The sequence below is a fragment of the Thalia democratica genome, chromosome 2 (assembly GCF_965202585.1).
Source record: "Thalia democratica chromosome 2, ktThaDemo2.hap1.1, whole genome shotgun sequence".
In the NCBI taxonomy this organism is placed as follows: Eukaryota; Metazoa; Chordata; class Thaliacea; order Salpida; family Salpidae; genus Thalia; species Thalia democratica.
This window is the reverse complement of record NC_139166.1, coordinates 43,727,959-43,754,417: the sequence shown is the minus strand read 5'-3', so window position 1 is coordinate 43,754,417 and position 26,459 is coordinate 43,727,959. Positions and strand designations below refer to the sequence as shown.

Here is a 26,459-nt window from a genome sequence, read left to right as displayed (position 1 = left end):
CACAATTTTCTTTAAATTATCTTGCTAGTTATGAATAAAAGTAGCTTCCCTAACTAAAAAATTCAAAACAGTTACATAACAGTTGTCTTTATTGAGAATACAAAGTAAACAAATATAAGATAGATAAATTATTTTTTAATTGTTTCATTTATATAATAACTTCATCATAAAAACTAAGTATGTAAAAGACAACTAAATGATGTGTAAGAATTAAGATTGTAAAAAATACAAAGTGATGTTTAAGATTTTAAAAGCTAATTATATTTAAATTTTTACAAAAGATTATCATATTTGAATCACAAGTATTTACAATAATAAACACAACTTTCTGAAACTAATAACTTACTTAAAGTCTATATTTATTCTAACTAATTAATGGTTGATTTAGACAGGTTTATACAGAGTGTAAACAGATAGCTATGAACGTAAAAATATTTAAACCAATTATTATTTATTCTTTAAATATGATTTTGCGAGTTAACTTGCAGACCTAAATATCATGACTATTATTTAGTAATAGAAAGTTCAATAAACATATACAGTGGATTTTTGAAAGAAGGAAGCATAAAAAGCATGCATTAAATATTTTTATAATAGAATACTAAAAAATCATTACAACTTTTTAAAACATAAATAAGAAAAAAGTTTTACTACAATAAAAAATAAAGAGTATTAAGAAATACTCAGAAGAACTATTAATAAAAAGGTTTTCAATTGTTTTACTTGTTAGTACAAATAAATGAGGTATTTCTGAAAACGTTTATACAAGATTACCACCAAAAATCTAACAATAACTACGTTTTAGTTTTCCTTTTATTTCAAAAGTGATAATACTTAAATATATATTGATACGGTAAATACAGTTTAAAAAATCTACAGTCAGTGTGATTTAAAGTTAAGGAATAAATAGATGTTTGGAAAAAAGTTTCATACTTAAGAAACTTATAACCAATAACAGTTTTAAAGTCTTCTAATTTCTCGCTAAAAGCTATAAAATCACAAAAATATTTTTTCAATACTTAAGCAATTGCTAAATTTTTAAAACCACGTATTTAATGCGGTGATTATATGTATAACTTTAAATTACTTCCGTAAGTCTAGCTTACCACTTCATCAATATTTTAAGTTTTTTTTACAGACTTACTTTTAGTTTTTCAAGAACACCTTGGGTAATTAATAGGGTATAAAGTATTTGATATAGTGTACTATACAGCATTTAAAAATGATTATGAACGTTTTAAGACGAAGAAACCAAATTTATAAAACTTAAACTGTACAGTGTACTAATAATAATACCTTATACATAAAAGTAAAATCAACTTTATAAGTATGCGGTTCAAGTTGTTTATAAACAGTCAATGACTATATTTTACAAACCAAAATTTTAATTTAGCGTACAATAAACAAAGTCGTTGGGCAATTCTTACGTTACTTATAAAGTTACTAAAAACTGAGATTAAGTAAGTGCTTAACTTAAAAAAGTTACTCAACTTTAAATAAATAACCATCTCTTAACTTTGCAAATCAAGTTGCAACCACGTTAAAAACTGTTAGGATAAGATGTTGATACAAAACTCATACTAAGTTTTAGCCAGCTTCATTACTTACTACCTTAATCTACCATTTTCATTTACAGAACCGATACTGGACTTCGGGTCAGGATAAAAGGTGGACCACTCCACATTCTCACATATGAATGGTGGGACAGACATAAAGCTGGTACAAGATGACGGTAACATTTTAAGCCACTTCCATTTTTCTGAATTTAAAATGCACACATCCTCAGCGTTCCATTTGTCACGAACAACTTTGTCAATCCAAGACTGCAGAAGATGCCCACCGATGTTAGTTGATTGCTCGCTTACTTGATTTAATTTTTTTTCGTCTCTTACAAGTTTTAATTTGTTTGCTACATCCTGTAAACTTTCATCCGGTTCCTGCAATAATGTTAACAATTAAAATGTAGTTTACATATCTAAATTACATGAACAATATCATTGAATCTGTCTACTATTGATAGAAATATGTATTTTAACTCACATGTTTGTTGTAATCATAACCCAAGTTCACTTCTTTTAGTTTTGGGTTTTCTGCTTTTCCTTCGTAAACTTCAAGAGGAACGACAATAAATCTAAGCTCGACTGCAACAGAACTTAAGTCGTTTCCATCAAAGAACATAACTTTCCACGTGCCAGGAGTGAGAGGCTTCTTAAGAGTCGGATGGGTTTCTGTGACGCCGGCAGAGCTCTTGGGAGTTTTGAACTCGGTTCTGTCCACAACTGAGTTGTACGGGTCAATAATCACTGCCGTCACCGATACTTCACCTTCTTCTTTTCTCCAGTGAACCACGATTCTGGGATCAGCTCCGCGTGCCGCAACTATTCCTCCCCAGTCCCGCAACAGAAGTTCCTTGACGTCCCAGTTGTGTCCCACGTTGGCGGAAATGAGTCTTTTCGAGAGAGGAGAGTTAGGATCGATAATGGAAAGCAATGGTCGCGGTTTAATGAGACTCTGTCAAAAAAATATGTGATGGATAAAACTATTTTGCTTGAAATCAGTATAAATACATTATAATTGCGTTTGTTATTCAAGTGTTCCTGAATGCAACAGTGTACGCTGTTTTACAAGTTTTAAGTTTTTAAAATGGTATTATAAAAACTTTGTGCATTTTTTCTGTAAGTAAAGACTTTATCTCACTAATTTTTTCTTCATTTTTAATAAACATAAAAACTCTGTCAATGAATTTAAGTATTTACACTTTAAACACTTGTTGTGATTCTTCAACGGGTTTTGCTTGCCTGGATCTTATTGATTTAACATCTTATTACACTACTTGTGACACAAAAAGTTAGCACAAGACTCCCTATAATAGTGGATTTTTTTTTATAAAATAAGTGTTTTTATGTTTAATAACTTTTCTTTTATAAATATTAAATAAAAAATAGATTTCCAGCATTTATAATATACAGGTATGTTTATACTTTTACTACTGTTAACTCTTAACAAACGTAAACATTCTTTTAATGAGCTTAAGTTTTGACATACAGAAAAAGATTTACTACTTTTTATTATACTACCTTGATAAATAATATTGAAAAAACAGCGTTCAATGTTGCATAATATAAAAAGTTACACTAAATTTTCTAAACTGCTATAGTCAAAAACATTAAAAACTACTGTTTTGTCAATTGTAAAAGCTTTTGTCTAAGCTAAATCAAAATTCTGACTACCGGTTTATAGCAGTATTGTTTTGCCATTTAAAAAACGTATCGAGTGGGCAAAACAAAGGCCAATTGACTTAGATAGTGAAAAAATTTACATGTAAAAATTAAAACAAGAAGTAAGCCACTTTTTCAACATCTTAAACATTTATTTTATCTATACAAGCGATAAACATTAAAACAATATGGTTCAATCAAAATTTTGCAATTGCTAGTTAATGTTTAAAAATTAAATTTTTAACTCATTACAACTACTCGTATATATTTTTAAAACTGCTTATACTTTATTTAAGCAAAAACTGTATTTGCAAATGTTATACTCGTTAATTACATTTCATGATGACTATTAAAGTAACCTGTGTTTCTTCTAAATTTATAAATACATTCCGTATGAAAGGGCGTCAACGCAAGTCGCAGTTAACTTCCCAAATTTAAAAAATTGTACTTCCGGAATCTCTGGATGACGATTCCACGATTAAACTATTTTTTTAAGCCAATCGTGCCTATTAGACAGAAGCCCTTTTGTAATTTCATATACTTGTGCGCGTTTATATAGATATGAAGAAAGAAAGCGATTGCTCGTTAAATATACTTACGTCACAAAGCCGTTTAAATGCAAAAAGCTCAAACACTTATAAAGTTTAACTTAACTTCTAACACTTTCGTCGTCAAAAACAAAATCCTTTGAAAAAAAATGTTTTTTGTTAAACTTCACAAGTATATATCAGATTTTTTTAAACATAATAAAACACTTTTAATAGTTTTGCAATAATTAAAAAGTACAAATTTAAATATTATTTAAGTTAAATAGAAATAAAATATCGGCTGGTTTGTATACAATATGTGTTTTGTCTGTGTAAAACTTATTTTGTAAAAGATAAAGGAAATCAATAAATACATACCATTATATCATAAAGTTAATATGATATTTTTATTTTTCTTCTTGCTTTAGATTTTTAAAATATATTCTTTATATCAAAAAGTATCGTAAGTATTAGTTCTTAATTATATCGCATAACTTTTCACATATTGGTTTGACAGTGTTGTACTTTTAAACGTGCTAGTTATATAAAACATACTTTAGTGTAAGCTTTACTTATATGTAGTAATAAATTTGAAACTGAATAATTTAATAAACTATATAATCTTAGTTTAAATTTTTCAAGTAAAGTTAACATTATAACTTTAATAATCTTTAAAAGAAAGTTAAAAAAGTTAAATTATATGCAATACATTTAAATTGCTACAAATTAAGCAAAACAAAACATTGTTGTATATAGATAATATTATTTCAAATACTTTTTAAAATCTATAGTTATCTAGTATTTACAATATTTTAAATACAATCATATTACAACCATATTTTTAAATATGTAAGTTTTTGTGCTTTTTGAACATAACCTTTTTTAGTTTACTTAATAAAAAAGTGCTTTTCAAAGTCATTGATTAAATAATACTAATTTATTTAACTTAAAATATTTAAATTAGTTATTTACTCTAATCTGGAAAAACTGTGACTCAGTTGTAACATTATGTGAACTTACAAGATTCCCAGTATCAAAATTAAACTTTAGTATTTGTATACAACTTTAAAGCTTACAATTGCAGATGTGAAAAATCAAAATTTAAAATTTACAACTAAAACTGTTTGCAGTTAATTTCTTTTTTTTAGCTAAACATTAGTTTTTCTTAGCACAAAACTAACCAGACATTGTTATAAATTTACATCCGAATATTAGTATAGAACTTCAATTTACAATTAGGTTTTAAAATGTACCAAATTACTATTGAATAAAATTATTTAATCAGTTAGTCTTGAATTATTGAAAAAGCTATAAAATTTTGTACGAGGACATAACGGTATATGTTTTAGTGGTAAATATATTATAATTGAGAAAAGTAACGAAGTGTTCTTTTTTTAAAATATACTTTACAAACTTTTCGTATTAGCATAAACAACACATACAGCTCATAATAATAATGCAGTTTTAACTATCTTTCAATCTAAAACAAAAACCTGTATTGTAATTACTTCGGAACCAAAATTCCAACCAGTTTCTAAAGTCAAAACATAGCCGACAAAATGTTCTTCCTTTTTATACAGTTCAACCTAACCAACGAATAAAATAATTTAAGTATTTGTAGTATTAAAATATATTGTTGTTTTAAGTTATTAAATACTGTGGTAAATATTTGTAAATTTAGAATGATATCAAATTAAACATAAATAAACAGATAACAACTTATATTGAAATTTTAAGACTTTCAAATATTAAAACCAAAATATATATTTTTCATTAACTTCCTACTAAAACATTATTTTAAAACAAACATACACATCTTTCCTTTACTTTAACTTTATGATTCAAAAACTAACTTTTTTTTTTTTTATTCGAAATAAATAAAAAATTATTGCTGGACATTTCAGCATATTTCAATTACTATAAAAATTCCAAATTGTTTAAACTACTTTATTGTTAACAGTTGTTCTACTTTTTTTTGAGTTTTTATTTACTTAGTTGCTATAATTTAACTTATATTTTTTTTGCTGTTTTAACTAAATGTGGTATACAGTGCTCTGTGGTAACATAGGAGTGAATGGTATTTATTGGTAAATAAAAACAACAGGTCACAACCGCTTCACACCTAAAGTATAAAGCTTTAGGTGGTCCTCAGAACTGTGTTTATTATTATCTCAAAAATTACCAAGTTTTGTATTATACAGTGATTTTCAGTTTTTTACAAACAGATTAATAAATTATTACTTCATGTCATCAGTTTTTGTTTTATAAATTACGATTATAGTCTCCAAACAAACACGGTTCTTAGGATCACCAAAAGCTTTACACTTTAGGTTAAACAATTGTAATCTGTTATTTTTTATTTTACAATGAACATAAATTAACTTATATACTAACGTTTTTTTCTAAACTAACTTAAAAATCGCTACAAAATCAATAAAATTGGTGATCTTGTTATTTATTTTTAAATTAAAAAATACCATCTAGAATAGGGCTTCCAAAAGGGGGTGAATTTAGTAAATGTGATGTAATAACTAGTAAAATGGCAAAAGAGAATCAGATATTGAAACTATTAGCAGTCATACAACTTTTACTAATTGTTTTATTAATTTTGTTTTGCTTTTCAACACTTTACCCAGATATAAGATTTAAACAAGGTTTTTCCAAACTAAGTGACATCGGGGGGTAATTACTAGAAAGAGGCAAAAGCATAATTGGGTGAATAACTAATGAAGGGGGCTTTATTTTTTACCGAAAGCAGCAATTATAAAAATGAGTTTGGGAAAATGTAACCCTGATCTAGAAAAACTTCAAAAAAAATTTACAAATCTTCTTTATTATTACTTTTATAATTTTCTGAAATACGTAACAAAAATGTATTTACTTTTCAAAAGTTGAAGAAGCTAGATAAAGAATATTAAAGAAATAACAACATAAAAAAATTTAAAACATTTTTACTAGATAAATTTTATTTTAAAAAGTTTTTATAAATAAGTAACTTTGGTACAGAATTTAATCTAAATTATTATATACTGTGGTTAAAATTTGTAATTTTAGAATGATATCAAATTTAACTTAAAAATATAGATAACAACTTATATTAAAATTTAAGTTAAATCAATATATGCACTAACAGAAACAACATCGTTAATACTAAGCTGGCATTCACCAAACAATTTTTCTTCACTTTTCTTTAATTTACCGAATATTTTTCTCGGTAGCATTTCGATGTACTTGTTATGCAACCACGAAGCACTGGCTCTAGCAAACGACCAGTATGACGTCATAAACGCGTCGCTGGCACTGTATTTTCCATCCAACCGGTCGTAGGTGTTTTCCCAATAACAATTTACAGAAGGAGTTTCTGGAGGGTATTCCCCATACACTTCACTCTCTACCAGGTTTACCTTTTATAATTTAGTACAATTATCATGATGAAATTAATAAACTAGTTTCTAAACAAAACACATAACCGAGTATGGTTTGCAACTTAACCATTTTGAAAAGAAAACTCATCTAAAGCAGACTTTCATGTTTGTCACAATAAAAATTAAATGCTAACAGCTTGTTGGTTCACAACTTCCTCGAACTTTCTCGCAAAGAATACAGGCCTCGTAGTTTTTAATCTTTTCAGGTCACCAGGAAAGAAATCGTTCGGCGAACAGCCGCACCAGTCAACGATGTGCTGCAAAATTTATTTAAAAATTTTAAATATCTATTCAAACTATAAAAAAACTTCCATATAATCTTGTGTAAAACTTATAAAAGCAAGCAACTTAATTGTGTGACTGAAAAACTATTTTTTATTCGTTATGCCGCAACGAATTCAACAGTTTGGTGAAATACTGATTTAAGTAATTTAACTTGTTAAAATTAAAAACTGTATAAAAACAATAGTTGTTTTCATTAAAGAATGTTAGATAATAAATTTAAGTTAAAATAAAGTAAAAAAAATATAATTTTATATTAAGATGAAACGTATTGTTTGAAAACACTTTAATACTTTAATTGTAAAATATATGCAAATGAAGTACAATGTACAAGCACTTAAAAAATACACCTGATTTTCTTGGAAAATTAAGCTTTTTGTATAGTTAAATACTTTCAAGTATTATTTTTTATCAAACAGTAATCAAGCCTATAAGTTATTGTTAACAGGATAATTTCACATAAAAAAGGACTGGTTTAAATATTATTTAGTTCTTATTTTTGAAGCAAATCAATATATTTTAAGTTTTACAAACTATATAAGAAGCCACATAAAAGCTGCCGGATATAATACAAAGTAATATTACTTAAAGTGATATGCATTTATTATCTTTAAATTGCGCTATAAGGATATAAAACATCAAAGTAAAACATTAAAAACAATAATTTATTCGACTAAAAAATTTAACTTCATAATTTAAACACAACTCTTAAACATTTATACATTAGAACAAAACTCAATTATTTTCAAGTCTTAGTTTTTAACTGTTGTACTATAGCTCGTAGTATTATCGCTACAGTGTTTTTTTTAAACAAATAACAAACTTATTTTACTCAAGGTACAATATTTAAACTTTATTGTATAATTATAAATGAGTTTTTTGTAACACTATTGACAAACGCTTAATATCTGGATACTTTTAAATTTATCTATGTTTAAAATAAGTACTAACTTTTTAAATCTTTTTTTTTTTTCTTAAGACAAATCAAATGTTTTTTTACAACAGCTGCTTGTTTTAACATTAAAAAAGGTAGCATTAAGTTCAGTTTGCTAATAAATATGTGTTTCACACTTATTTATTACTAAATTATTAAATAACTATTTTAAAAAATGTGTATTAGTTCAAGAAAAATTGTTATTTAAAACATTAATATACATGTCAACGTAGTTTGGTACTGATTCCGTTAAGTTTTGAGAAAAGACAAATGCAGCAAACTTTATAATGGAAACTTTGTCAAAAGTTTGATAAAAACAGTTTTAGTTTAAATATTAACTACAAAGTTAATTTCACATACCAATTACCATTATCTCTAACATAAAAGTTAGCATTTAAAAAATAACATTTATAATTTATTACTAGGCTTAAACATTAATTGTATTTTACCAAAAAGCATTTATAGCATAATGGTTTTTGAGTAAGTAAAAAATTTAAACATAAATGTTTTTACTTTTAGTTGTATCTACACAACAAGTTAGGTAGAAAAAACATTAACTATTGTTTTAAGCTTTACTTTAAAAATGTTTGGTTTTTCAGCCTTTATTATAAATATCTTTATGTTTAATTTTTGCTTGAACTCTGAGAGTAAGATAAAAGTTTTTGAGTCTTTAAACTTCAGTGATCTTCTTCAAATCCGTTTTTAAAATAAGATAATATAATAAAGTTAAGACTGTGCATTGTTTATGTATCTAAAAGTTTAAAAAAAAATTCATAAAATGTATTTTTTGATTTAAGCAAATTTAAACTTTTTTTTAATTAACTATAAAAAAATTCACACACGACTTTAATATTTTATCAATTATAACTTCTTTTAGTCAGCTTTCTGAACTAAAATTTACAACATTGGCTTACTTAATTAACTTAACGTGAAAAAACTTGATTATAGTGAGGTACAAACGGTGCTTTGTTAAATTCACCTTGTATTGGCATTTGCAACCTCTAGCTCGGTTCCAATTGGTAACTCTCAAGTTGTTGTCAATAAACAAATGACAATATTCACTGTTATGCGCTAGTGTGTGGAAAAATGATTCTACTGGTAGCAGTGTGTAACCGTTATACCTACAGAAATATTAATTGTAACCTTAGCAGTTGTTAAAAAAACTTACGCACCCTAGGTTTTAAAAAAATATTTTTTTTTGGTAATATAGAAAAATTTATATAAAACCTGTCAAAAATTATTATTTACTCAAATTACTTTCTATAGTTTAAATATTTTTGACAAAAGTTTATTTTAATAACATAATTGTTTAATTATATGATATTTTAAATTATACTTATTTTAACCATGTTGTTTTCAATTTTGGTATACTTAAAAGCCTGTGACTAAAAAACTATTATTAAAATTTCACCTAACCAGTTTTTCAACTTAGTGATAGTTTCATCTAATCCGTACACTGAATATTGACAAAACTGTCGGTTGAGAGCAAGCCAGTCACTACCCCCAGTCACTTTCAAATCTATTTATTCAATTTTAAAATAAGAATAAAAATATTAACGTAACGAAATAAAAAAATGAAATACTTTCATTGTAGCTTAAAAAAAGTTTTAGAAAAGAACAATATGTTTGCAATGAATATTTATGATGTTCATAAATAAAACAACATACTTAGGTATAAAAACATGTAAAAGAACAATTTAAAAACTTTTCTTATGAATTAATTATATGTTTTATCTATATGATGCACAAATTTTTTAAGAAAAAAATAAAATAAATTAAGACCAGAGCAAAAAACTTCAGCGGTTTAACAATTTCTAAGCACTGTTTGTAACATTGAAAAGTTTAGCATTACAAAAATAGCTTCTTTAATCAATTATTATATTCTTTTTTTTTCCTGAAAATCAACACTGCTATTTTAAATTCTTATTTAAAAATAAAAGCTTATTTTTCATTTAGTTATATAACAAAAAATAACGCTTTAAAATCATTTTATGAATTTAGTTTTGGAACTGGAACAAGATTTTTTTTAATTATAATGCGTCTGATATATTATACTTTTAATATACTCGTATACTCGATATTCGTATACTAAAAAACTACCAGACGGTATTTCTCTTGATCCAACTCTGTACATGTGCTCATCGCACTCAACAAATACACGATTCAAGCCCTATATTTATACAGTAATTATAACTTGTTAATTACAACATCAATTTAAGAGCAACGACAGAAATCGATACAACTGGTTAATTATTAAAAAAAAATTTATTATAAAACATATTAAAAATATAGTACTTTGGTAACTATTTTCTTTAATGATAGTTAAATTTATTTAGTATTCGAGTTTAGCTAAAATAATAGTAAGTCAGCTATATAGTTGAGATTAACAGTAAAATTTGTTATAAGTTAGATAAAATGAGTCTCAAACATATAACTACAACATAGAATTAAACTTCTATTTTTTTTTATTTTCTTGTAATAAAAAATTAAGTAAATAAAAACTTTTTGTATTTAAACAAACAACAAAAATAGTCTAATAAAAAAAATAAATACAGAGGAAAACTTTACTTTGAGTATATTGTAAAAATTTTAAAACGCAGTCATTTAAAATAGAGCAAACATGCAAAATAAATCATGCACTATACAAAATGTATTTGATCTATATCAAACCATGCAAATAAAAAAAATCCAACTTTATAACTTACTTTTTTTAATAGAAATGAGAGGGTAAACATTTTTTTTTTAGTATCTATTACTAAATACTTTGCCTATACAAAAAAAGTTTTTTTAAAAGAAATTAAAATGATAAGCAATAAATTTTCAAATGTTATACCTATAGTATAATCTGTACATTTGTTACTTCAAAACAGGTTCAAATATTTGTTTTAGTACAAAGATGCAAATAAATAAATCTACAAGCCACCAAGCAGTTAACTTTACAAAACATAATTGTATTTGATTGTGCCCGGTGGTACTGGTAAAAATAACACAACTCAACTTCAAAAAAAACTTAAACATATTTAAATTTATACTACTTCTTTGACTTCATTTCGAGTAATAAATGAGTTTCAAGTCCAGAAGTCAAAAAAAAAACGATATATGGCTTTTCGAAATGATAAGGTCTGTAAATATACGTTTAAATGCATGCCTCTGATTAAACGTAAACTGATCTTACTTGACTCTTGATAAACTTAGCGTCTGGGCGTCTTGTAAATTTTATAAAGGTTTCATTCAAATGTTGCGATAAAAACACCATCTAAACATGGTTGATGTAAAAATAGTTTGTTTATTATAATGTATTATTTTTTAATAGATAAAAATTTACACTTAGTGTGAAAAAACATAGTTTCTTCCAAAATTTTACAAAAAGATAATTTACAGTAACTACACCATAAAACAAAATATTATTAGAATTTTATTTTAATAAATATTTTTTTGTTAAGCAAAACATTTAATACTTTTTTTCTTTCAATATAGTAGCATCTAAAACAGTTTCCTTTTGACATACACTAACCAATATTAATGTAATATTACTTATAATTATTAGTGATGTGAAAAATATTTAGTGCTCTCAAAGTGGCAAGGCACTTTTCTACGCAAAAAAAAATCAAAAAAGAACGATAATTTTGAAGGTAAACTATTTTTTTTTGAAAACCACCTACAACTACTGACCCGGTGGTAACCATGTGTCAGGGAGTTAGATTTTACAAGTTCATATTATTTCAAAAACCAATTATTTTAACTAATTTAAGCATATAATTTACAGCCTATAAAGAATCACAAATTACTTTGATTAATACGAATCAAAGCTGATTAGTTGAATTGGTGCAAGCACATATAAAATTTCTTAAAGACTTTCACAAAAATATGTAGCATTTGAGTTAAATTTTTCTTTTATGCAATAATCTCTAAAGTTGAAAAAACATCTCTTGTACAACTATATTTAGTTTTAGAGCATTTAGTTTTATTACATATTTTTGATAGTTACTAAAAAAAAGAAGAAACTAATATGAAATTAAATGGTTTTTACGTAAGCTCTGTGTGATCTAATGTTAATATTTGTCATCAAATTTTTATAAAATTTTTATTATAGAAGATTGAGCTGTCTGTTTTTGCTTTTAAAACAAAACTTAACTAAAAAAGTTTAATAATTTCAAATCTTTTGATGAAGAAAACATGAAATATAAACTATAACTATAACAAGTCATTAAAATTTTTTTAAGAGTTGCCAAAGGTTTTCCAAAAAAAAAATTCAAGGTTTTTTTTTAAATTCTTTTAAGTTTTTGCAAGTACAAGTTTGTCAGTCCATTTTTAGAATAAAATTAAATTTTAAGTAAAAAACTGTTTAAATGATATTAAAATATTGAAAAGAGCCAGCTACTTTAAATTATTTTCAAAGAAAATAAACTTAAGGAATACAAAAAAATTGTATTTGATTAATTTTTGTATCTAATTAAAATTTCATAGATTTACTTATGTGTAAAAATTGTTAAAAATTCAAGTTTAAGTAAAAAAAAAGATTTTTGCTGAGAATTTTTAAATTTTCCAAGTTTTTTTTTTTTATTTCTTAAATTTTATGTTTTTCCAGAATTTTTTTGCCTAAGTTGTCAAATTCCAGGTGTTTCCAGGTTTTTTGCAACCCTGTTTTTTTTTTCTGAAATCAACTATATTTATAAAAAATATCTTTAACCATAAAGCTTTAAAAAGTTTATTTTTATTTGTTAAAATTGATATTTTTTTAATACTGCCGTAAAATTAATAAAATAAAAAACAAAAATATATTTAGTATAGTCGTCTAAATTTGTGTGCAATTATCAACAGGAAATGGAAATTAAAACTAACTTACCCTAATTAATTCATTTGAAATTAAATGATAATTACAAAACATACTTTTGTTTTATTTACATAAACGTAGACAACTCATTCTATCATTTCATAAATACATACGTAGCAACGGAATATATATGTATATAAATAAATATGAATATATGTTTAAAACATTTTTCCAACAGTTTAATACTTTCTAAAATGCATAAATTAACAAGCACAGCGTATTTTTTTCAAATTCAGCTAAATGTAAAATAAACTGTACTACTACTACGTCATAATTATTTAAAAAAATTCAAAATCTACATTTCTGTTTACAACTGTAATAAACTTTAGCTTACTGAGGAGTACATGAAGTTTATATTTCATGTACGAAACAGCTGTCTAACCTATTGTTTTTATATAAGAAAATAAATATTTAGCTCCAATTAAATTTGTCTAGCACTATCGACCAGAACTGTTTATAAAATCTTTAATATATATGTATATATATATAAGATGTAACGTTAAAAGGCGTTAAATCCTGGAGATCCTGATAAGCTAAGCTAATCGGAATATATACCACAGATGTTCTTGTGCTAAAACTTTATTTAAACTAACGGCGTTTCACGGCAAGATTTATCGAGTATTTGTCCCCACAACCGACGATTCTACTTTAAATAACTCTGTCTTCTTACGTACTAATTTATTTCACAATACTCACATTACAATCACATACACTTGCAAGTTTAATACTTCATGTTTTTAAGCTGTATAAATTATTGACCAATTTGTTAAATTTATTATGACGTAACATTTCTGCACAACTCAATTTAATTTTCATACTAAAAACTTGCTTATTCTTAGAGCTTTTTAAGGTTAGTGCCTACTTTTATAAAATTTGTATTTTTTGTAGACAATTTTATAATTTTATGTTTTTATCCCAAACTTTGTTTTTAAACCACAAAGTTCATTTATAGTTACTACCTACATAAACACTATACATAATTATACATGCTTTTTCTGCTTTTTTTCTAATGTGTGTTAATATTTTATAGACTCCGTAGATCTGTTCTTAAATTTATTTGAGAGCAGTGAAACGCCGTTAGTTGAAATAAAGTTTTAGCACAAGAACATCTGTGGTGTGTATATATATATATATATGTATATAATTAAAAAAGGTTTATTTAAAGATGCAAAACTCAAAGGACTCGAGTTTCGTGACTATTCACTCATCAGCTTCAAAACAAGTTTAAAATAAAGCACAAAACAAAATCACTAATGAAAGTAAAAAATTTTTTGCATAAATAGACTATGACGTAATTTTGAAACTATCAAAAATCATGCAAAACGGCTTGTGCAAAAACTAATTTACCAATCGACAATAAACTAGCAAAAATTCATATAACTTCAGTGAGTAACTATATATTAGGACAGATAATTGAAAGAGATAAATATAAAAGTAAGATGCAAATTGAAATTTAGGATACCTTAAGATGAAATTAAAACTTGTTAAACTTTAAAAGCGACTTTTTTATATGTCTACAAGACGATACAAACTCGCTTCTTTTGTTTAGGCATCTCTTGTCTTTCAGTGCATATACAACGGCTGATGCTTTTTTGAGACACAGCCTACATATTGGGCTATTGCCGTCGGCTATAGGCTGTGCTCTTTTTGTAACTTCCCAGGATACTTCGAAGTAAATGCCGCTGCGCTTTAAGCCACAAACATACTTCGAAAATTCAGTGTCATTTTTATATATGCCGCCTTTAAAAGATTTTTTATGATTGGCATACCTGAATCTAAACTGAGTCGAGCACAAGCCGACATAGAACCTCGTCTCAACGCCAGAGTTAACTGTAGCCTTGTAGACGATGTTCTCTGAACGGCAATTACCCCCTTTCAAATTATATTTACAGCTACCAGCGCAGCCACATTGACTTTGAATTCCTGAGTTTTGATTTAAAATTTTTTGGTTGTGTGCCTTAATGATATTCTCTAAATTTGCCGTACACGAATAACTTATTCGCATATTATGTTTGTTGAAAAGCGGATTTTGTTTATTGAAGTGTTTTTTGACTAGATTTTAAATATAATATAATATAATAAATTTTTAATCTAGTCAAAAAACACTTCAATAAACAAAATCCGCTTTTCAACAAACATAATATGCGAATAAGTTATTCGTGTACGGCAAATTTAGAGAATATCATTAAGGCACACAACCAAAAAATTCTAAATCAAAACTCAGGAATTCAAAGTCAATGTGGCTGCGCTGGTAGCTGTAAATATAATTTGAAAGGGGGTAATTGCCGTTCAGAGAACATCGTCTACAAGGCTACAGTTAACTCTGGTTTTGAGACGAGGTTCTATGTCGGCTTGTGCTCGACTCAGTTTAGATTCAGGTATGCCAATCATAAAAAAACTTTTAAAGGCGGCATATATTAAAATGACACTGAACTTTCGAAGTATGTTTGTGGCTTAAAGCGCAGCGGCATTGACTTTGAAATATCCTGGGAAGTTACAAAAAGAGCACAGCCTATAGCCGACAGCAATAGCCCAATATGTAGGCTGTGTCTCAAAAAAGCATCAGCCGTTGTATATGCACTGAAAGACAAGAGATGCCTAAACAAAAGAAGCGAGTTTGTATCGTCTTGTAGACATATAAAAACGTCGCTTTTAAAGTTTAACAAGTTTTAATTTCATCTTAAAATATCCTAAATTTCAATTTGCATCTTACTTTTATATTTATCTCTTTCAATTATCTGTCCTAATATATAGTTACTCACTGAAGTTATATGAATTTTTGCTAGTTTATTGTCGACTGGTAAATTAGTTTTTGCACAAGCCGTTTTGCATAATTTTTGATAGTTTCAAAATTACGTCATGATCTATTTATGCAAAAAAAATTTTACTTTCATTGGTGATTTTGTTTTGTGCTTTATTTTAAACTTGTTTTGAAGCTGATGAGTGAATAGTCACGAAACTCGAGTCCTTTGAGTTTTGCATCTTTAAATAAACCTTTTTAATAATAAGGCCCTCAAGGTGGGCTCAGTGTGAAAAATTTAATTTATTAAGTTAAATAACTTAATTCTATATATATATATATATATATATATATACATACATACATTAGTAATGTGTGAATTAATATTTTGTACAATATACTATTTTAAATCAAATCAAGTTTACACAAAAACATTACATAAAATTAAGTTGTTATTGAAAACCAATTATAATAATTTCATCATGCAACATCAAACGATCGGATCATATTACAAAGATAAGCTTCTACAACTATAACATGCCTACGACTACGCAATTTTTTTTTGTAAAATTACACCCAAAACTGCAGATTTTGATAATGTTACCTGCTTTCTTATGAAGCTTTTGTCGTCAGACCGACCGTGCGATTTGAAAAAACTGTTTTCTTGGTACACTGACAAGTATTTGGACTGCACAAAATTAGTATAGTTTTAATACTGTTCAATGGTGTACACAAGCAAATATTATTTTTTAGAAAACATTAATAATTTTCATTTAATATAGTTGTTAAACAATAGTTTAAAGTTTAGACAGTGTATCAAGTATATAAAGTTTAACTATAATGTGTTATCATTCTAATATGCTAATAAAATAAACAAAACATATAAATTTATAATATTATTTTTACACTTAAAAACTAACTAGACAACAAAAGACATTTTCACTTAGATATAAAAACGCCCTAAAAACAATCAACATAAGTTTAGCAAACAGCAGTGTAGCTTTTTTATGTAGTTTACTTTTAAGCATATTAAATTAAATTTATTTTATTATAGAATAAATTAGTCAAAAAACACATTTAACATTAATGTATATCCATTTTATCAAAACTTCATACGTTAATACAATTGTTACAACAAAAAATACTACTTTAACATACATTTGCGTAACTAACAATGAAATTTTTAAAAATAAATAATTAATTATTTTTGAATATTTGTACAACTTTAATGCTTAACTAACAAATGTACCTAATAAACGGGCTTAAAAAATAATTAATATATACTTTCATAGTTTTCGTACATAATTGCCTTTTTTTATTAAAAACCAAAAAATTATATGTTATAGAATTAATTAATAAACATATGTAAAAAAAAAATTAAAAAAATTGTTTTCAATTTTTATCATTAACTTTAAGCCTTGAACTCCAAAAAAAAACTATAAATAGACATACTTAAACTAAAATAAACTTTTTAAAGAGAATTATTTTTGATGATGCTATCAAATAAATAAATGTATTTAATCTAAGATGTAACCTTAAAAGGCGTTAAATCCTAGAGATCCTGATAAGCTAAGCTTATCGGAATATATACCACAGATGTTTTTAAAACTTTATTCCGACTAAAGGCGTTTCACTGCTCTCAAATAAATTTAAGAACAGATCTACGGAGTTAGTCGGAATAAAGTTTTAACACAAAAACATCTGTGGATATCAATTTATGTATATACAATATTTTTTACTGAACTTTAAAATCTTATGATCAAATGTTTAAACTTCACATATATTTTTAATCAGATCAGATGTAACTGAAAATTAAATATTAAAATATATTAATAGTAGTATAATACTTAATTGTTTTAATATTACAACTTAATTTATCAATAAAAAAATAGCAGTAAATATAAAAAGAATCATTTTAAAAACTTACCAAGTTATTGTCAGTATCAATAGGAAAATCAAGGGCGCTAAGATTTATAAAAAAATCCCAATCACTCCATAAAGCTAATGCTTCTTTTATAGCTCGCAATATCATTTTTAACAGACTAGCACCTCCCCATATAGTAGAAAGTCTCCATTCTGTTAGGCGAACATTTGGATACACCAACATATGCTCTGATATCTGTCTATATTTATAAACGGATCTCTTTCAAAATAAACTTAATTTCATAATATCAATTTTATTTCACTAAATTACACTTTAGACTTTACTAAATTAGATTTATTAAAATTTGGTTTTTCTTTGCTGTATATTAGATAAATTCTTACCATGGATGAATAAAATTAGACAAAACACAAGTTTTAGATGAATGTATATCTATACTATGAGATCTCTTTTAATAAATTGCAATTGCTAAAGTATAAACTAGTGTTAGATTTGCGTTGCTATTCAAAAAATAATAACTATTTTGGTATTAAACTAAAAGTATTTGACAACAAGTTTAGAAACATTATGTACAAAATTGAGATTTTTAGACTGACTTAAATGTAAAATAAATAAAAAAATTGTTTCAATTTTAATTCTTCTAATTGCTTATTAGAACCTAAGTTAAGACTTTTAGTCAATATTTTTTCACGCAATAAAAATAATTAGTTCTTAGTTGTTCAGAGTTGAACTTTTGATTAGCTAACAATAAACAAAAAGGTAAATTGGACAGGAAGCATCAAAAATCATACAGATTACTTCAAGAAATTGCAAAATATTAATAATAATTAAAAAAACTTAGATTTTAATACTTTTAACTTTTTTTATATAATGCAACTACTTTTGCAAACAAACATGGTTATGAACTTAATTTAAGATTTTTTATTTTAATTCATATATAAAAACAATTCTATACGATATAAAAAGCAATAATCTACAACACATAAAAGAAACTTTCAAATAAAAAGAACTATTTTAATAAAATCAAGTAAATAGTAACACTTTATATAGTAATAACAAAAAACTACAAACAATAATCTTGTAATTTAGGAAGTTATATTGATATATATAGTTTTTTAAACAAATAAAAGAAATTGACTATATATTAAGAAAAAAACTTAAAGTTTTATTAAGTTTTAAAAAATATTATCTAAACTAAAAATCAAAACCAATCCAAACAATTAAATTAGATACAACAGGTTCTTTTAGTTCCTAAAAAACTTTTTGATTTTCAAATGATTTTATAAACAAGTTGTTACATACCTGTGAAGATAGTCAGATCGTTTGTCTACATGTATGTAAAAATAGTGACGCTCATGATAAATATTTTTGAATAGACGTTTGAATTGACGGAAGGCTCTACCATGAACAACCAACATGTACATTATCCTTACAGGCTTAACATGTTCATCGTAATACAGCTGCTTTGGTGCTGATTTGTACTTGAGATGCTCAATGGATGTATCACATAGTCTTTTATTTTTATTTTTATTTAAGTTTGTAAATGTTATGTTTAAAATAATCTTATTCAAGTAGTTACAATTTAATCTATTGTTTTAATGAAATAATAAAGTTTGATTTTTATCATAGAAGTCTCATCAAAAATTTGACACATTTGAAAAAAATTTTATACCAACACTATAAATTTTTTAACACTTTAAGATAAAAAATTTTAATTAATTTTTAACAATTTGATAACGAAAAAAACAATTCAACTAAACGAATTTGCATTTTTTTTTTCAAACTTCATAATAACTAAATCATTATAAAACAATATCTAAAATAATTGTAAAAAATGCATGAAACAAAAAACAAACTTTGAATGTTATTGAACAAAACTAAACCAACCTTGGTATGTTGTTATCCAGCAAAGTTTGGTTTTGTACCTTACAAGCTACATCAGCAATTTGTTGTTTACAAGCATCTGTTTTAGCCCTTTGAACAGCTGACTTAGCCTCTGATATTGTAATTTCACACCTTTAGGCATATGAAGATTAATTAAACTATATGTTTTTGTTTTTAAATTCGTATAAAAGTTTCCCTAGAGTAAGTTTGTTCGTAATTTAAAAATCTAAAGCTTTAGAATATTATTTAAAAAGAAACTGAAAAAAAACTAATAATAAACCATTGAAATCAAAATTATTTTTGCTAAATATATAAAAGCAAACGAAACACTTACGATGGCTGAAAACTCTTTTTTACAATAAACATGTTTTCATTGGCATTGTCCTTTTTCTGAAATATCAATTTGTGATATTAAACATACTTTACAAAAAATACTATTAGTATATTGAAAAATATTTCTATTTCTACACCAGTGGTTTTAAACATTAATTTTTTTTGCATACTAGAATACTAAAGCACGGGATATGAACTTTATGTTCAAAAGTTTTATATTTAGTTCTATTAGATCAGGGGTCAGCATACTATAAATAGTAGGCCAAATTCAAAATTTCATATCAACTAATTCATTACATTTTCGATTTTAATTGTTGCCTAAAATTATATCAATGTATTTTTTCAAACTAAGTGAATAAATCCCTACTAGAAAAAAGTTATCAGACATAAAATAATAACTTCCTAATAACTTTTATATTTATACTTTACTTATATTATAAAATAGGTTTAATTTAAACAAAAAATGGGGCAAGGTAAACTAATATTTTAACATTTTTGTATTGTAACAGCTTGTAATTGTTTAATAGAAGTTTAAAATAAAGCTATAATAATGAAAAAGAGTTTGTATTGAAAATATTCAATAAACATTTAAATGTATATTTATAGTGTACTTTTTTTTAAAATTTCAATAAAATTGTTTAAATAAGTTTAAAATGTATATTGATTCTAAATTAAAAAATTAACTTAAAAAAATTATAAAAATATTTATTAAAATCGGAAACTAAACTAAACTTTGATATACCTTTTTTAACCTATATAAAATAAATAAAATACTTTTAAGTGAAATTAGTTTTTTAATGTTTTTTTTTTCTTGAGAGTTTATTTCATATTTTATTATATAGACATAGAAAAATGATCCATTCAAAAGAACTTGAACTTTCCTTGGGACAAACTTGCATAACTTTTGTTTCAAATGAAAATTTAATTTCGTTTGAAGCTCTAAATGCACTGGATAAAATGGGAGGTATTTTTATTCAGCTAAACAAGCAGATATTATTAAAACATTTATATAATACCAGTTTTTTATCTACTTGTAATTTTTTTTTACAAATTTCAAAGTTTAATAGTAACTTTTTTTTTAATTACGAACAGTTTCTTAAACTACTTGTAGTAAATTATTTTTGACATTCATTAAAACTTTTAGTTTCTAATGGTTTAAGAGCAATAAAATATTTAGAAAAAGAGCTGTAAATTAAACATAAATACAACTTTACTAATTTTTTTGTAGCACAAAAATAGTTTAAAAATAAATAGATTTTTTTATTAATTCTATGAGCTGCTATTACCCAAATAAAGTTTTTTTACAGCTAAAGTGTAATCATAAAAAGTTACATAAAAATTATTTATCATATAATCAAATACATTCTAAATATAAAAGACTTAATGTTTAAAAGTGTTGTTGACTTAATTAAGTTAGTTTCAAAATATCTTACATGTGTGTTGATCCTTGCTAGTTGTAGGTCATTATTGTAGTTTTTTTCGTTAAGATTATCTTCTTGTTTCTGTACTTCTTTATAGGGATTATCTAATTGATTTTTAACAACTTCTATTTTTCCTAGCTTGCTTTCATAAACAATTTTCTGTTTCTATCATTTCGTAAATTATTAAACAAATTAGTATAAAAGTAGTTCACATTTTCATGTTCGTCAAAAGTAGTCAAGTTTCTATCAGCAAAGTTTTATTTATATATACTTTATTTAAATTAATTTAAATCAAAAATTAAAAATTAAAAGCGTTGCCTCTTTTTGAGACAAAAAGTTATATTGAGTTAATTTAAAAATATACTAAAAATTACAGCTTTCAGTACAATACCTTTCAGCCAATTATAAGAATAAAAAACATTAAAAACTGAGTTGACCAAAACTTATTTAAAATCTAATAAAAATACTAACCTCATTATTTTTAAAAATCTAAAAACTAGTAACAGTTTCTAAAAAAAACATAAAAATATTAAAACTAACCTGAGTCAGCCTGATATTTTGAAATTAGCCTTAATTAGCCTCAGTGTGTGACATACTAAGTTAATCAAATGGACTACAAAAATATAAATAAAAAATATATTTTATTATAAAAAATGACTTATTGTTTTTTGTAGGGGTAGGGAGTACAGCACATGTTTTGGTCAGTTTCTCCCAGTTTTCAGTTTTTCCCACAATAAATATCAGTTAGAAGAAAATACTAGAAATTATATTTAAGCATAGTTTTAACAACAGTCAATGGCAAGGTTTATTTTTTCACAGAGCTAAGATTATGTGGAAGAAGTTACTACAGGATGTGGTATTGTGTGAGAGGGTGGGAAATTTTCGCTTTAAACTAAAAAGATTTAATTTAAATAGTTTAAATATTAGTAAAATTCAGTGACTTTCAACAAAAACGATAGAGAAAAATAAATTATTTTTTTTAAATAATATATATTTCATCTAAACCAACTACTGATTTCGTCAGTTTTCTATTTGTAGTATTAATTAGTTTCAATTCCCTACGCCTCCCACCTAAGAGACTATTTAATTTACTTTTATTATTTCTATACAAATGTGATTATATGTACTAAATTTTCGCCTTTTTTATCAAGCAAATAAATGTAAACTTATTAACGAGTTTTTTATAGCTTTAACTTTGTTTAATTTTTTTTTAATGTTTATTTTTTGTTGAATATATATGTAGTTTATTTTATTTAAAGATTTCTTATTATCTGTCCTGTTTAAGTGGCTCAGGTTTTGATGCCTGAGTCTAACATTGCACAATGAATAATATAATAATATCTTATAATATTTTTCTACTATTAATATGCTTTAGGTTACAATTTTTTATTCTTTAATAATAAATTAAATAGTAGTTAATATCAACTTAGTAGCAAGTAAAATGTAATTCTAATATGTGTAGAAAATAGCTCAAAGCAAGGTATTATAAGCTTTTATGTATTACATAGATAGAAGTGTATACCTTGCTAAGAGCTAATTCTTGAAAATTGTATTTATATAAAGTAAATACAATAAAAGACTGCTATAAGTTTAAAACTAAAAAGGATTCGATACAAATTAAGAATTAAAACATTTAAACAAGCTAAGAAATTAAGTTTTAATTAATATAAATGTAGAATACTTTAAAAACTTAAACTAATTGTAATGTGAAAACAATAACATACTTAAAACTAATATTAAAAAAACTTAATCAAATAGCTGTTGTTTAATTAAATAAAAACTCTTTATATTTAAACAATAAAATTACACTAATTTTAATATGTTTACATGCAGTTCTCATAATATATAGGTCTAATTCTTTTACACATAGCCAGGTGCTCTCAATACTCAAAATATTTAATAACTGAAAGTGATATTTAGAGTATATTTTATATCTATATCAACACGCAATTGAAATGATATTACATTAGTAATATCTTTCTGGTTAATTGACTCCACACATTTGACATTAAAATTCAAAGAAACTATAAGTAATAACAGCAGCAAGTTTGCTTTTTATATTGGTAAAGGTACGATTTTACAGAAAAAGCTTGCATATTTTGTGTGATCATGACATTGTAACATATCAAAAGTTGTTGAAATGTCTTCAAATGTATGTTTATAATTACAAGCTTTCATTTAAGATATAAATTATAAGTCTAGATCATGGATTAATGACTTTATTACTATTATGTCAAAAAGACAAAAAATTAGTGATTTTTGGGGTGTAAGTTTTTTTGCTATTATTTTTTCTTAGTTCTTCTTAATGAAGCTAAAACACATCCGAATCATATGTTTATATGTGTCCAGCAAACATCACCCAAATACTTCCTACCCCTAATCTGCTAGTAAAAAAATATAATTTGCTCTACTTTGTATATAAGAACACTTAAAACCAAGTTTAAATAACACAACAAAATATCTAAAATAAAAGATATAACAAAAACTTGATTAGTTCTCTTAGAATGGATTTTAAATTAGTTTGCTAGTATAAAACAAAAAGTTAAAACTTTAAAACAAATATGTATAAATAAATTTACCTCTATGAAATTATCCTTTATATCAAGTTTATGGTCATCAGAAAATGTAGCAATATTATAGAAATATACCTGAAAATATGTGTTTATTAGTTAAAGAATGTAAAAAAGGTAAATTAGTTTAAAAAAAAACATTGTTCATACTTTATATTCCTAAAGAAGTTAATTTATAGATTCAGAATAAAAAAGAAAACTAAAAGCATTTTTGTTGGTTAACTATATTAAAAGTTCATATTAAACAACAACAAAAATTTCAATATACAATCTTTTAACTGATTTTTTTAAGACAAAAAAAAGAAACATAATGAAACTTTAGCCAAGCTTTAATAACACACATATTTTAAATATTACTTATAGTTTTTTTTTGTAAAAATTTTTTTTGCTACATTTAAAACTGTTTTCCAATAGTTTTGTTGAAAACACTGACTTGAAAATCTACTGAGATATAAAATATCTAAGATCATCTTAGAATACTGTATTACTGACTTAGTTGCATCTATGCCTACAAATAATTCATATTTATTAATTTATATAACATCTTGTTCAGTTGGTTGTGTGTTTAAAATTAGTTTAGTTAGTAGTAAAAGTTAAGCTTATGTTCAGATTTTTTTCTGCTAGTTGTAATTTAATAACAAGTAAAAAACTAACTTGGAGTAATAGAAATGCAACTAATACATAGGATGTTTTTCTCCATCTCCGCAACAGTTTCATAAAAGGCCTATAACCAATGCATCCCATTGTTTGAATTAACTAATTTGATAATTTATAGCTTTTATGATATGTTCAAGCTAAAGTTCTAAAGATGCATAAGTAGACAAGCTAAAAAATATTTTTTTTATATAGTATGTATTTATATAATTTTTATTATGTTAGTATGATACCCAAAACAAAAAACACTGTTTATGTAGAAAGTAAATGGTATACATAAAAATAACCTAAACATTATCCATTAGTGTCTCTTTGGCCTATATTTTCCTAGGCTACAACTTTGTAAGACACTCCATTTGACTTCTAATACATACAATTCTTTATAAAAACAAACAAAAAAATTCAGGCACGTAACGTTGTTTAATGCTACATCTTGATAGAAAGTTTTTATTTTTGATTATAATTTACATAATTATAATTTATAACAACTTGAATTTTACGCTAAAATAACACATTTAGTAGCTTTTTCAAAATACAAACTTATACTATTGGACTTCTAATACAAACAACTAAAACTTTGCAGCCATGTTTCTTAATGTTAAATCATAATGAAACTATTTTATTTTGGTTCTAACTAATCTAAAGTAACTTTTCAACTAGGCAATTACAGTAGCCTAAAAAATGATAGCCTATGAAAATGTAGGCCAAAGAGACACCAAAATAAAATATTTTAATAATCTAGTTAAAAATATTATTACTAGTTTAAACTGTAGAAGCTTATTATTATTATATTTTCTTCTGTTACTTAAACCAGCTTTATAGGTAATTAGTTAAAAATCAAAACAAATTGTTTTTTTCTAAAAGCACATACTTTTAAATTTTGTTGATTTTACTTTTAATGTATAATAATTAAATATTTTCAAAACTTTTATTGAACTTTTCATAGTTACCCTTGTGTAACAAAACAAACACTAATTTTATCAGGCTATATAGAATTAAAAGTCTTATAGTTTTTATTAATAACAAATTTTACTTTTATTACCATTTAATTAACTTACTTTTACTGGATAAAAACAATGCTGCTAATTTTGTTTTTCATTCTATAATATATCTAAAGTTTTTCACATTCTTTATAATATCATAAATTTGTTGGTTTTCAAATTTGTAGGAAAAATTTTAGCAAGATAAAAACAATACTTGTATAACTATTTTACAAAGTATGAATGAAGGACATAGCAACTTATAATATTTCATTATACTCCAGTCAAAGTTTAAAGTAAAAAAGAACAAAAACTAAAAGCCAAACCATAGCTAACAAAAGGTATAATTATCTCAATTATTTTCAAAAACTTTATGTTAAAATTTGCCATTAAAGACAAAACCAAAAAATTTTCTGCTTCTTTCAAAAAATATCAAAGTCTACTAAACAGAGTAATAGAATTTTCTAAGAGACTATATTATAGACAAGAAGTTAAAAAGATTATAAGAAAAAGGTGAAAAATGATGAAAAATTGTGAATAATGTTGTTTCAACTGAATCTACCTCTAGTTGTAGAATTAAAGTTGTGCTTGATATGTGTGGTAAAATTGTAAATAACCCAAAATGTGTAGTCAACCTAATGAATAAAAGTTTTGTAAACATTGCTGACAAATTGTTGAAAGAGAGAAAAAATGTTGTTGATGTAAAGCATTGTTCTGACTCAGAAAAAAATAATTTTGTTTTTAATAAAATCTCTGATAGTGACATTCAAAATTA

At 24.8% G+C, this 26,459-nt stretch overlaps 1 protein-coding gene and 1 non-coding gene across 3 annotated transcripts; both read right to left on the bottom strand.

The window, feature by feature from the left end:
• Window positions 1-356: 356 nt before the first annotated feature.
• On the bottom strand, window positions 357-24,871 carry LOC145829995 (xylosyltransferase-like). 2 transcript variants are annotated; one of them, XM_082937885.1, is made up of 16 exons: window positions 24,705-24,871; window positions 24,060-24,128; window positions 21,493-21,645; window positions 20,061-20,116; window positions 19,730-19,858; window positions 19,145-19,354; window positions 17,888-18,083; window positions 16,565-16,648; window positions 10,487-10,556; window positions 9,803-9,905; window positions 9,366-9,507; window positions 7,305-7,427; window positions 6,877-7,149; window positions 5,239-5,331; window positions 2,041-2,511; window positions 357-1,937 (listed from the first exon to the last, which is right to left on the bottom strand). In XM_082937885.1, exons 1-16 carry the CDS (start codon window positions 24,792-24,794, stop codon window positions 1,608-1,610), a joined length of 2,592 nt encoding a protein of 863 aa, XP_082794011.1. In that variant the 5' UTR covers window positions 24,795-24,871; the 3' UTR covers window positions 357-1,607. The 2 variants fall into 2 exon arrangements, with proteins under 2 accessions (XP_082794011.1, XP_082794012.1); XM_082937886.1 differs by lacking the exon at window positions 16,565-16,648 and adding an exon at window positions 11,562-11,642.
• LOC145830314 (U11 spliceosomal RNA) lies at window positions 3,616-3,746 on the bottom strand. Its single transcript, XR_014369651.1, has one exon. It is a non-coding gene; the product is annotated as a U11 spliceosomal RNA (small nuclear RNA).
• Window positions 24,872-26,459: the final 1,588 nt, after the last annotated feature.